The sequence below is a fragment of the Pseudopodoces humilis genome, chromosome 2 (assembly GCF_049639895.1).
Source record: "Pseudopodoces humilis isolate 2021_Gansu_Grassland_sample_001 chromosome 2, ASM4963989v1, whole genome shotgun sequence".
In the NCBI taxonomy this organism is placed as follows: Eukaryota; Metazoa; Chordata; class Aves; order Passeriformes; family Paridae; genus Pseudopodoces; species Pseudopodoces humilis.
The window spans coordinates 102854353-102868294 of NC_142201.1; the positions used below are offsets into that span (position 1 = coordinate 102854353).

Sequence of the window (13942 nt, forward strand, 5' to 3'; positions counted from 1 at the left end):
AGTTGCACCAGGGTAAGTTTAGGTTGAATATTACAGAAGATTCCTTCCCTGAAGGTGTTGTCCAGCCCTGGCACAGGCTGTCCATGGCAGTGGTGGAGTCCCCATTCCTGAAGGGATTTAACAGATGTATAGAAGTGGCACATGGGGACATCCTGGTCTAGGATGATGGCCACTCAATGTGTCCACTTCCAGCACCCACAGCAGCAGCCACCATGGGTTTTGCTACTTCCAGGCTCTTCTTTTCTGGAGTTTAGTTTCCTTCAACAGAAAAAAGAGTTTATTTCCCACACACTTCGAGGATATTGGATCCAGCAGAGTCTGCTGCAGGGAAAGGGATGCTCCCCAAATCCCCTCAGTGTGCTGGAGCACAGAATGGGTCCAAGGCAGTGACCTAGGCAGAAGTGGTGCTCACAGAGCCTGATAAAAGATCTTGAAGTACTCCTGGGTGCAGTGAGATGAGGAGCAGAGAGAAGTGCCCTGAGGTTTATCCCTGCTGCCTGTGCCCAGGCCTTGCCTGTACTTGTCCTGCCCAGGTGCCAAGTGTGCTCAGACCCTCCACTCAAGACAGACTCAGCACTGGGGTTTTATATTGGAGAGAACGGCTTTATACTGGAGAAAATGGCTTTATACTGGAAATAATGGCTTTGTACTGGTTCAGTGGCTTTGTATTAGGGAGAATGGCATCCCTATTCATGGCAGGAGGGCTGGAAATAAATGATCTTTATGGTCCCTTTGGATTGAAACCAGTCAATGATTCTGTGATTCTACGAATGTTTTTATAGTGGGAAAAATTACTTCATACTGGGAGAACAGTTTTATACTGGAGAGAGCAGCTTTATGCAATGGCTGTATTATGTAGGTGGGGATTTGTATCTTCTCACAGATAACAAGTGGTAGACAGGACAAGAGGAAGTGGCCTTAAGTTGTGCCAGGGGAGGTTTAGGTTGGATATGGGGAAAATTCCTTCCCTTAAAGGGCTATCCAGCCCAGGCTGCCCAAAGCAGTGGTGGAGTCCCCATCTCTGAAGGGGATGGCCATGTAGTTGTGGCACTTGGGGACATGGGTTAGTGGTGGCCTTGGTGGTGCTGGGGGAATGGCTGGACTCAATGGTGTCAGAGGGCTTTTCACACCTAAAATGTTCTGTGAAGGCCATCCTTGTTGAATGGCTTTATACTGGGAAAATGGCTTTCCCCGACTTTCCTGACTGAAGCATTGCTGTCTTCTGTGCTGGAGACTTGCGCAAGCACTCGGTTGCCACCTTCACCATATTGTACCTTCTGGACACCAGAGAAGGGAGATAGGAGACACTGAACATTTTTGCATCTTGTCTTTCCGTAACACAGGTCACCACAGGCCACTGCTGCTGCCCAGTTCATTTGCAGGCAGGACTTTTGGAGTGGCATCAGGACAGGGACTGTCTCATGCCAGCTCTTTGTCCACACACCCACTCCTGGGAGCAGCTCAAGGCCCAAACACTCAGCTGGAGGCTACCTGTGGATATGCCCAGGAGCAGGAGCTTTCACACCATCTGGCTGGGTTATGAAATGAGGTCCCCAAGAGTCCTTTCCTTGTCCCAGTACTCGGGGATTTCTCAAGCTGTGATTGTCCACTCTACAGAGCAATGTCTTTTTCTGGTTGTCCATATAAGGCTCCAATGCCACCGTGTGCCCTGCCCTGTCCTGTCTGTTAGAAGTGTGAACCTTGTTCTGGCTGCAGCAGGCTCAGATCTGCTGCTCATCTGCCCTGACAGGATGGAGTGACAGGAGCAGGGTCTTGGGACTGCCGAGGATTCAGGGAGCATTACTGGGATATTACTCCAGGTTCTGTCTGTGCCCTTTGGCATTCTCCTTTTCCTCCTGCCATCTCTCTCTCTTCTTGCCATCCCCATCCCTGTCCTGACAGCAGTGAGGGACCTAAGTACCAGTGTCTGCTGCGTCGCCAGCTCTATTGACAGTTATCCAGAATCTGAAGGAATTCAAGACAAATTGTTAAGAGGATGGAGTTAATAAAATTTGAAAAATTGAGGCCTGTCACTCCACTAAACTTTTTTCGATCCCACTGACAGAAACATATTTCCCCAATGAGTGACCTTCTGCAGCTGCTGCAGCGCCACAATGCTGGGCGGGTGCAGGGAGAGAACCCCCATGCTATTTATCAAATATTATCAGCCGGGGCCTTCTAATATGAGCATGGAGGGCGGGAGGAGGCGACGGGCTCATACAGCCTGAGGTGCTGCCCAGGTGTCCATCTCCAGCTACAGACAGCGAGTGGGAGGTGACAAATTGCCTTCTATTAAGTCGTGGAAGGTTGACGTCCCCTTGGATACTGCTGCAGCCTGTGGCACAGGGTGGGAGAGGGCAGGAGAGGAGGTGGGGATGATGTGGAGTGGGGTCAGCCAGGGCACCGACAGACCAGTGGCCACTTTTACCTTCTATTAGCAAGCCAAGTGATACCGTTATTTATGACAGCATAATATTTTATTGCTGCCGGTACTCGAGGTTGGAATCGACCAGTTATAGGAGTCAGGTTCTATCAATTATTGCAGCAATTAGTCAAGTCGTCAAAGCCATTAACAGGGGGATTAGGCCAATATTGGAGAGCCATTATTGATAGATCCAGGGCAAAGCCAAACAAACACTCCATCAGAAATGAAAGCAGGCCTAGCCTCGAGGATGTCATCATTTGGAGAAGTCAGGAACATGCCCCACTGCTCACTGCACAGACCCAGGTGGGTTTTGGCAGGGGGGGGATCATGGGAGCACTGTCTCTTTAATGTGTATGGAGCAGCCAGCCCCAGCAGTGTGTAATCTCACCTGTCTTGATCATATTCTTTATTTGTGAAGACAAGGCTTGCCATAGAAATTAGTCCGTGTCGAATGTTTATGGAGCACATTTTTCATCCTGTAAGCAAATATAGTTCCCTGATGCCAATGCCTAGGAATGGCTAATCTCTCCGGCTTCGCTCCCACAGACTCCCCTTACTTCATTCATCTATTCTGATTGCTGCTCGCTGTTACTGAGCACTCCCGGTGCTTTGCGCTGTCTCGTGTCACAGGAGCAGTTTGGTCTGCCTCTGCCAGGGTACTTGTCTCACTCCCGTGTTTCCAGCAAGAGCACAGAATGATTCAGGCTGGAAGGGATACCAGAGGAGTCATCTGGACCAACTCCCCTGCTCAGGCAGGCAGGAGCACATTGCCCAGAATTGCAGTGGAAGGATTGGGATAGAAGACATCCCAGACCTGCTGAGCACAGTTATGGGCTCTTCCTCCACCAAGCTGCTTTCCAAGGCTTGATAACTGGTGGGATGGTCAGTTTCAGCACCAGTTTAGGGGGTTTGGGACTAATTTGAAGGTTCATTCTCATAGACTCTTGCAGTTAGGAGCTGCTGTGGGGTCATGGAGTGCACCAGTGTTAGTGACAATTCTCTGCCTTAGAGACAGCTCCTGAGATACTGAGAGTCAGAGATTAATCCTGAGATCTTGTTTGCCCCTCTGGCTATTGCCCATTATCCCTGTCTCCTGATATCACTGCGTTTCCCTCCATATATTTCCCATCACTGCGACTGGACCAGTTTGACATGGAATGCTCTTCTGCAATCCAGTGTATCTAGGAGGGAGATCTCTCTCCATGTGTGTGTTTCTGTGGGGTGTGCATCCAACTCAGTCCAGCTCAGTCTTTGGGATTTGTTTGGGTTTTTTTTAATTATACTCCAAGGAAGGGTGTGATTTTCCCCCAGAAGTGCTCCAGGGGCTCAGTGGAGCAGCTGGTCTACAGGCTATAGCCAGTTCCAGCTTCAGCTCCAGCTGCAGCTGGCACAGGCAGTGTGTCCAGTTGAAGCTGTAATGGTCCCATGTGTCTCCCACAGGACTGAGAGTGGGTGCTTTTGTGAGACTGTATTTCCTTCTGGTGACTGTGTGCTCTCATCCCCCCACAGCAGCTCTTCACTGACAAGCCAACCATTAGCAGTGACAATCCCTTTTCTTCCTCCCTGGAGACCTGTGCTTGTAACTGCTGGTTGTACATTCTTTCTGATCCAGACACCCTTCAGAGCAAAGGTTAGGAGGGGACACAGACAGGATGTGCTTCCTTCTCCTTCTGCCCCAAGACTGAATTCTGAGCTCCTGATGTTACTCATTTCTTGTGCTGTCAGGTGCCAACCCACTGCAGAAGAACGAAATGGGACATACACCCCTGGATTACGCCCGTGAAGGGGAAATCATGAACCTTCTGAAAGCATCAGAGGCAAAGGTGAGCCTGAGATTCTGGCCAGTTTGGGTTTCCTTTCCCACTACAAGAACAATTTTAAAGATGTCGTGTGGATGTGGCACATGGGAACATGGATTAGTGGTGTCTCGGCAGTGCTGGGTGAGCAATTGGACTTGATGATCTGAAAGGTCTTTTCCAACCCAAACCATTCTATGATTCAATGATTTTGGGGTGCAAGCAATGGAGGACCACCTTAGCACACCTATAGCTCCATCCTTTTCCAAAAGAAGTCTGTAAAAATTAACAACATGACGCATAAGAAAAAACACCCATTTCTGTAATATTTTAACTGTGGCTGTGCCCACCTCTTCCAAGGTACCATTTATCACTCAGCAGTGACCTGCCCAGGACCAGTAATGCTGCTCTGTAACACGTGGATGCAGTAAAATTCTGAGCCTGTTTTTACTGTATTTTCTGAAATTCTCTTTCAGACAAGCAGGGCTGAGAATCCAGAGTCCAGCTATGGCCTGGGGTCCAGGTGTTCATGTGCACCAGTCTAAGGCAAAAGACACCCATTTCCATGGTGTGATCTCATCTCTTCAGCCTCCGTGTCCCATTTGCTTTAAAGAAGGAAAAGAAACACATTTGCCATCGTGGTTCCAATAAAAATGCCAGGAATCAGTACATTTGTGGAGCAGTGAGCTACTAGACAATGAGGGATCTGCAGCTAGATCTCAGGGATTTAAAATTCCTGGGCAGAGGCCTTGTTCAGTGAATTATCAAGGGGTAGGAGAGGTCATCACAGCAGTGATGAGTGATGCCTCACCCCTGGAAGTGGTCAAGGCCAGATTGGATGGGGTTTCAAGCAGCCTGGTCTAGTGGAAAGTGTCGCTGCCCATGGGACGGGTTGGAATTGGGTGAGCTTTAGGATCACTTCCAACTCAAACCCTTCTGTGATGCCTTGTGAGCATCATCTCTCCAAGCAGCACAGATCAGCTAGGGCAGGGAACTCCCTGCATCCCAGATAAAGGGCATTCCCTTGTCACCAGACCTCAAGAGCAGGAGCTGAGGTACAAGGGGACCAGGTTTGTTCCTGGCTGCAAAGTTCCTCTGACATTCTGTACCTCAGTGTTTGTTCTATGGGTTTGGAATTTAAACTTGCATGCTATAAGCCTGAGGTTAAGAATTTACCCACAAGTGGAGGATGAAGGTAATTAAAACTGTGTCAATTACTGCACTTAGGAGGTATTACCATGAAATAAACCTGCCAAGTGTCAACTACTGCACTGTCTGTGCTCGCCTCTGAAAGTCATTGCTCAGGCAGGAGTTCAAAACTACATTCCCCAGTGCTAAACCTCTATCCTAAGTAGGGACAGGGTGATCTTTCCTCTGGGGCTCTCCATACTCCTTCTTGGCAAAGGAAATGCTGTGATGGCTGTCCTCTGTGGCCCTGATTGCTGCTTTTGTAGCCAGTAGCACTATGTGGTCACTTTGGCAGCTCTGAGAGCAGGTTTTCATAAAATCATGAAGGAAGGAACCTTAAAGCTCATCTCATTCCACCCCCTGCCATGGGCAGTGGCACCTTCCGCTAGACCAGGTTGCTCCAAACCCCATCCAACCTGGCCTTGAACACTTCCAGGCATGGAACAGCCACAGCTTCTCTGGGCAACCTGTGCCAGGGCCTCACCACCCTCACAGGGAAGAATTTCTTCCCGATATCCCATCTAAACCTGCCCTCTGTCAATGGGAAGCCATTCCTCCTTGTCCCTTCACACCCTTGTTCAAAGTCACTCTCCAACTCTTTTGGAGCCCTTTAGGCCCTGGCAAGGGCTCTAAGGTCTCCCTGGAATCTTCCCTTCTTCAGGTATACATGCCTAGCTCTCAGCCTGTCTTCAGAGCAGAGGTGATCCAGCCCTTGGAGTACCTCCATGTCCATCAGCTTTATTATCCCTCTTTCATCCCTCCCGTGCATGGCTGCATTTATGAGAAAACACTCCAAGGGAAGAGGTCCATGAGCACAGCACCAGCAGAACCAAACCTTGGCATAAAACCTGCGAAGCGTGACAGTGTCTTTCACCTTACAGGAAAATGAATTTCAAAGATTAATGGAAAGCAGGATAGCAACTGATCAGCTCAGAAGATGTCAGGGACATGAGCTAAGCTGTGACAGCTTTGTGGAGGTCTGGAGTGGGGTTCTTCCATGGGAAAAGCAAAATAGATCTTGATGTAATTCTTGTGGGTTTAAAGAAAGGTTAAAATGAGCTTTCACTGCTCTAAACTCCACATAGAAGGTTGTGCCCAGATTAACCAACAGCCAGTTTTCAAGTAACCAAAAGAGACATTTTTCTCATGAAATATGCTTAAACCAGCAACCTGAGGATGTTCAGGATGGAAAAAGAAGCATGTGAGTCACAGCTGCAGGCCTGTTTTCTTTGAAAGGTCTATCAAAGGTGACTCACTGGGATGAAGTGGACACCAGCTCCTGGTCAGGAAGTCTCACACTGCTGCTTCCAGAAGGGCGTTAGGGAAAAGGCAACTGTGTGCTCTTCCTGGCTAAAATATTCCTTAAAAACCCTTCAGCAGACACTGATGGAGACAGAGGAGGTCACCAGATGGGTTTGACAGGTTCAAAGAGGAGCTGAATGGCAAGGACAGAGTTGCAAAAGCCAAGGTCAGTCCAGGGACTGTTATCCCTCCCGTGACAGAGGAAAGACACCAGTTTCAAGGGCTTTTCCTTCCCTTTCAGTTGTAGATACACAAGTGCTTATTTAAATTTCTTCAGCCTGTTTAGCATTGGGAACCAACTCAAGAGTCCTCAACACCAGGCAAGTGTGGTCTAAGCTCAGGAAAAGCACACACAGAGTACTGGTTTGGTTTTTTATAGAATAAAGGAAATCAAAATAAATTAAAAATACATATGAAAACTCCTTGTTATTCTGTCACAAAGATATGTAAATAAAATCTATGGGATATGTCCATCCCATAATAGTTCTGCCTATTCATTCTCTAGCAGTGATTAAAATGAGCAATAAATTCTCAAAGACTCTCGGTGGAATGCGGCTGCTGGGGAGGATGAAACCCCGGGAGCACCAGTTCCCCCCCAACTGAATATTCATCACAGGCTGGCTTGGCAGTCTGGTGGTTTATATACAAGTACAATCATCTTCCTCAGGAGCAGCTCCAGAGATATATTTCCTTTCTCTCCTCCAGCTATTACTTAAACATAAAAACCAAGGCAAGTTTCAGACTGTTCAGGGCAGGTTTCCTTATTGGTGCTGGGCTCAAGAGAGCATTTACCCAGCGGATAATTCTACCCCTCTCAGTTATTTTATTCTCCACTTCACTTCCTTAAAACAACATGTGCTGGCAGTCCAGGAGCCCCCCTGTGTCTTGGTCTGATCCACAGCGTGGGCAGCAGGTGAGGTGGGGCTTCTGTCCCTCTGCTCCACTCAGGTTAGATGCCACCTATAGAGTTGCCTCCAGCCCTGGGGCTCCCAACATCAGAAGGACATAGAGCTGCTGGAGCAAATCTAGAGGAGGCAATGGAGATGCTTCAAGGGCTGGAGCCCCTCTGCTCTGGAGACAGGTTGGGAGAGTTGGGAGTGTTCAGCCTGGAGAAGGGAAATTTTCAGGGAGACCTTAGAGCCCCTGCCAGTGCCTAAAGAGGCTCTAAGAGAGCTGGAGAGAGACTTTGGACAGGGACGTGGGGGGACAGGACAAGAGGGAATGGTTTCACGCTGCCAGAGTGCAGGGTTTGATGGGATATTGGGAAGAAATTCTTCCCTGTGAGGGTGGTGAGGCTCTGACACAGATTGTGCAGAGAAACTATATCTGCCCCATCCCTGGAAGTGTTCAAGGCCAGGTTGGATGGGGCTTGGAGCAACTAGGTCTAATGGAAGGTATCCCTACATGTGGCTAAGGGGTTGGAGTGGGATGATCTATAAGGTTTCTTAAGATCACCTTTCTGTGATTCTATGACTGCCATGCCCACCCCAGTGACAGGCAGACAGCTGTTATCACCTGACAAAGCACAGAGTGAGTCCTTCTCTTTTTATAAATTAAGATTTCTGATGCTTTTGGCCTTGCACCAAGAGAACCTCTTAACCCAGTGCAGAAACCCAGAGTGCAGAAGTCTGGTTGCCTCCAACATAAGAGCAGAGCACTGCTCCCTGCATTGCTCTCCAAGCAAGTGGCACCATTGTGCTCCATTTAAGTGCTGATGCTGAGCCAGACAAGTGTCATCAGGACAATGGAAGATCAGCTACCACAGGGTGAGGACACAGTCCCCACCAACACCATTGCACACCACAAAGCAAGGAGGTGGGAACAGCTGTATGTGTATGGAGAGGAGAACAGATGAAAGAGGAGTGGAAGTTCGTGTCTTACGGGCTTTTTCTTGGAGGTTTTGTCACAGATGGATCTAAAATATGTTTTTCTTGGTGGGTTTTTTTGTCCCAGTGTCCCCTGTACAGTGTGAGCTAAGGCAGATGATCAGGATGCTCCAGGCCAGCTGCATGACCCAGCTGGGAGCTTTTAGGACTTCTGGCCTACTGAGGAGCTGGCATGAGTGCAGGGCTCTCCAGAACAGACCCGGAGCAGAAAATGGTAGTGGGACAGCATGGAAAAAGCTGTAACACTGGTCTTTTACCCATGAAAGGGACTTCCTTCCTACCCAGGACTTGTACTGTGTCAGTTTTCCAAAGCAGGAGGGAGAGGGAATTTCAGAGGAGGAGTATCTTTTCCTTCTCTTCCTGTACATCTTACCCACTCTCCTAACATCACTGATCACATCCTTGCACCTTCCAAAAGGCCAGAGAGGAGGGAGAGAGAAAAGATTTGTCAGGATCCTACAGGCAGACACAGATGTATGGTGAGGTCGTACCCAGCACTGGGGGGATCAGCACAGTCAGGATGTCTGTCCCAGAGCTGCTCCACTGGGATTTGCAGGGAAGTTATTGCTCTGTGTGAGGATCAGGGCTGATGGCATCTCTGTTACACGTGAGACTGATAGCACTGGCCAAAATTGGATTGTTTGCTATTTATTATTTTTAAACTTCTGTCAGAATCACTGCTAGCCCAGGAGATGTCAGCAGCCTGGCTGGGGGTTATCCACTCTGGCTCCAGCAGCTGGACCCTGCTGCAGCTTTGGCACCTGCCTTCTGGCTTTGTTAGAGGGTGTTTCTCCTTAGTGAGGCAGGTTCAATGACAAGGGCTGTTCTGTGGGTACAGTTACTCACTTGGCAAATACCATGGGCTCTTTGTGTTCTGTCTTGATATGAGTCTGGCTTTGGGGGATGAAATCTTCCCGAGGAAATAGTCTCAGTGGGGAATGGCCAAGCATAGCTTGTGGCAGGAAGGGGTGCTCAGCAGCACTTTCTAAAGATCTTAGAATCACAGTTTTTGGATTGGAAGGGACTTTATAGCTCACCTAATTTCAACCCCCTGCCATGGGTAGGGACACCTTCCACTAGACCAAGTTGGTCCAAGCCCCATCCAGCCTGGCCTTGGACACTGCCTGGGATGGGGCAGCTACAGCTGCTCTGGGCAGTCTGTGCCAGGGTCTTACCACCCTCACAGGGAAGAATTTCTTCCCAATATCCCATCGAACCTTGCCCTCTGTCAATGGGAAGCCATTCCCCCTTCTCCTGTCACTCCATGTCTGTGTCCAAAGTCCCTCTCCAGCTCTTGGATGTAAGGCATGGTGATACTCTGCCATCCCTGCAGGATCTGGTTGGAGTCTGAACAGGAAACGGTTGGAGGCTAGGAAGACAAGTCTAGGTAGAACAGTCATGGCTTTATTTCCCAAACAGCACCTAATGGTTAAGAGCTGTTGAGCAGTGCCATTGTTCCCTCTCTGTCACCAGTACAGTGGTAGCACAGGGTCTGGTTTCCCATCTGCAGGATCCCCATTCCCACTTACCCCAACTTCTATCTGTGACAGATCCAGAAATTTCCTCTAGCTAAAGCTGGTGCATCCAGACCAAACTGCATGTGACCTGGGGTGCTCTGGCTCCATGTCAGAGAGGTCCCCATATAGGGCTCTGACTTCCATGTACCCAATGCTCCATTAAAGCCTCTGATCCCTATGTTTTCTTCCCTCCACAGTTCCAGGAGGAGCAGCGCAGGAGGGAAGTGGAGGAACGGCGGAGATTCCCACTGGAACAGCGGCTAAAAGAGCACATCATTGGTCAGGAGAATGCCATAGCCACAGTGGGGGGAGGTAGGACCCTTCACATGCTGCTGACTCTGCCCTCCCATACCTGTTCCACACGGAAGACAAGCTGTTCCCTCAAGCCTTGATCTGACGCTGCTTCCAGGCAGGTCTGCAAGGTTGCTGGGGAATTCACAGTGGATGCCCCATCTGTGGAAGTGTTTAAAGCCAGGTTGGATGGGGCTTGGAGCAATGTGGTCTAGTGGACCATAGCAGAGGGTTGGAATGAGATAAGCTTGAAACTCTCCCAACACAAACTGTTCTGTGATTCTGTGAAATCAAGGCTCCAGCAATCTGGGCTGGGTTTGATTTGCCAGTCCAAAACCTCTGGATCCTGTCAATCATTCCTGACCCATCCGTGCATCCCAGTTAATGCCTGAAAATGAGACAGCAAAATAAGAGCTGTTGAGGGCAGGGCAGAACCACAAGGAACATGCTGGCAGAAACAGAAACTCACTGCGTTTAGTTTACAAAGAGGAGCCCAGTGTGGGCTGGGAGCTGCAAAGGAACCGGGAAGGAGCTGGGAAGGAGTCTACACTCCTGCAAAAACAACAGCCACCCGATGTGTTCAGAGGGCGGCTGTGCCTGGGGGCAGCAGCCCTGGCTAATTGGGGAGCTGTGATTAATGGTCAGTGCCTGTTCCTGACACAGGTGGCGTTTCTGCGCATTAACGTCCTTGCCTTTATGGAGGTTTTTCTTATTGAATTATAGGGAATGTGCTTGATACCCCTGCAGCCTCGGGATATTGGACCAAAAGATAGTGGGAGACTCTGTCCCCTCCTCCCTTCCCTTCTGCCTGGTTTTTCTTTTCATTTTCTTTTCTTTTAGTTTTCTGTCCAGAAGGATGAATTTTGAGGCAGGACTTTCTCTCTCAAGCACTTCCTCTCTATCTTTGCTATTTATTTTGTGCCCAGCTGGTTTTCCTGCTGCTTTGTAGTCCCTACATCCCTCCACTCTGCCCTTGCCACTGCCATTTGCTGGTGAGCAGATCTGCCACATGCCACATCTTCAGAGCCACCGAGCCTGGCTGATATGTTTAATTTATAACTGGTGCCTTAATTGAATAATTGGATTTAATCCGTCACTCGGTGCATGATCCAAACAGTCTCCAGAGGGGCTTAGCCAGGAATACAAAGGGAACGTGTGATCTGGGGTTAGAAGCACAAGGTCTGGAGTGATGGGGATAGAATGGAATCACAGAATTGTGGAATCATTCAGGAAAACCCTCTAAGATCACCAAGTCCAGCTGTTATCCCAGCAACCCCCTGCAAGGGGATGCACCAGGAGTGCTGGTGGGGAGCCCACTGCAGGCACAGCCCCCACAGCCTGGCATCGCTGCCACATAGGGAAAATCCTTCCCCATTGCCTCCATAGGATATATTGAAGCCCTGCAGCACTCTTTTCTGCTATGTGGAACAGGACAGGACTGGGAGAAGGTGGATGATGGTTAACTGATGGTAACTGGGCATCTCCCAGCATACAAGGTTTCTACCAGTGACTGACTGGGTGATGGTGGGAGGCAGCTTGGCCATTCCCCTCGACAGGTTTAGATATTCAGTTCATCTTAACAAAATCCCCATTAAATATTCCATCTCCTGACATCAGAAACAAGCAGGTCATTTCTGCCATCTCAGGAACTGCTGGGATTCTCTAACTGGTACATACAAATGAGCAGCTAAAAGGCTTAGTGTTGTGTTTCCAGGCACTTCCATTAAATGTCTGTGCTCTGGAGCTGGTTAGGGCTGCTTTTCCTTTTCACTGGAAGATGTGGAGGCAGAGGGGATCAGCAACATCTCCTCTCTGAGGTTATAAGCTAAAGGAGTCATTTTTCCCAAATATATATGTATGTGTATTCGGTTTCTGGTGTAATATCCTAAATATTATGGCAGGTAAAGAATACCTTTTTTATATGGATATGCAATGTTTGCTGGTCAGTGCTCACTTAGAAGTAGGGTGGTTCAAACCTGCCACTTCCCCCTTTCAGGGGGAATAAATCTTGAGGGTTGAAGCAGTCTATTACAGCTCTTCCTGAAGCTGAATAAGGAGCAAGGAAGGAAAAGTGTTTATTTTTCAGAGATTTTGAAGAAAGGGTAGTACAGAAAAATCTATGTTTTAATGATAAAATTCCCAATTTTGAGCAGCTATAATGTTGAAATCAGTCAGTGTTTCAAAACTGTAGGAAAATGGATGAGCAGGACTATCATTCTGCTCTGGTTCAAAGGAAACTGGGGTTATTTTGGCCAATATAGGATCCTTTATGAGGGCTGTTGTTTGATGTGTGTTGCTGCCTGTCGGTCAGGTGAAACTTTGCAAGGACATGGCGTTGGTCTAATTTGGGGTTCCATAATCCTTAGCCAGCAGCAGCAGGGCTGGAAAGGAGCTTCTTTGGGAATGCTGCAGACCCTGGAGCATCAATGCAGAATTTGGATGGAGGCAATGATCCCACAGTGGGTTTGGCCCCAGAGCCTTCACCCTGCAGTACCCCAAACCCGGATGGGCCGAGGAGCCCCACAGAATGAATTGATTTGATAAATGGACATTTATTACACTCACAAATTGGCTGAAACCAATTTCAGTCACATCAAGTGCTGATAACTGCTGGGGTATTGATTTGTGTAAAGTAATACAGTGAATTTATCAGTTCAATAGCGGGCTGAAGGGCCTCTTGGAGACACAGGGCTGCAGTCACACCGTTACAGATGGACAAAATAAAGCAAGAGCACGGCAGCAATGTCAGAAACAGCTCTGCAGAAGAAGGCCCCAGCGTCATCACCATCAGGCTCTTGTTTTGGACATTGGGGCTGAATGTCATAATGAGATTTCAGCACAGCAGTGTGACCTCCCTCCTGGTATTTATTTATTTATTTATTCATTTCTGCCAGGAGGAAGGAAGGGGGCAGCTTTCCCAGAGGCAGAGCATGGATTTCATGCTTGGGTGACAATGAAGAGCGGTCAGCATGGCCAGCAGCTGCTTTGGGAGTGCAAACTCCAAGGAGAAGAGTATTTCTCTGGCTTTCTTAGCTGAAATTTTCATCCTTGGAACTGGCACTGATGTTCTGCTCTGGCCTGGGATGGGGCTTCTGTTCCTACTGCTGAAGCTGAACACTGCACTGGACAGCCTGAGAGAGCTTCTTCCAGCACCAGTGGTGGAACCTAGGGAGTGGTGTCTCTTCCTTAGGGATATCCAGATTTTTTAAGTTTTTCCAAACCTTAAGAGTGCTGTGTGCTGGAATAGCTCATCATTTTAAGGCTGCTTGTAGAAAAGCATTGACACCTTATCACTCTGTTGATCTGACTAACCTGCTGACTAGAGAGCATGGAACAGTTTGGGTTAGAAGAGACCTTAAAGCCCATCTCATTCCAATCCCCCTAATGTGGACAGGACACCTTCCACTAGACCAGGTTGCTCCAGCCTGGTCTTCCAGGCACAACTTCCCTAGGCAACCTGTGCCATTGCCTCACTAGCCTCATAGGGAAGAATTTCTTCCTAAATATGATGCTTATCATCTTTCGACAGAGATCACG

At 48.6% G+C, this 13942-nt stretch overlaps 1 protein-coding gene across 2 annotated transcripts in view; it reads left to right on the top strand.

The window, feature by feature from the left end:
* The window catches only part of CLPB (ClpB family mitochondrial disaggregase), a 73962-nt gene that overhangs the window by 41556 nt on the left and 18464 nt on the right, over positions 1-13942 (top strand). For both annotated transcript variants that reach the window (XM_005524138.3, XM_014253517.2), the window contains exons 6-7: positions 4151-4248; positions 10312-10426. In XM_005524138.3, coding sequence (XP_005524195.3) covers positions 4151-4248; positions 10312-10426 — 213 coding nt within the window. The remainder of the gene's footprint in view (positions 1-4150; positions 4249-10311; positions 10427-13942) is intronic.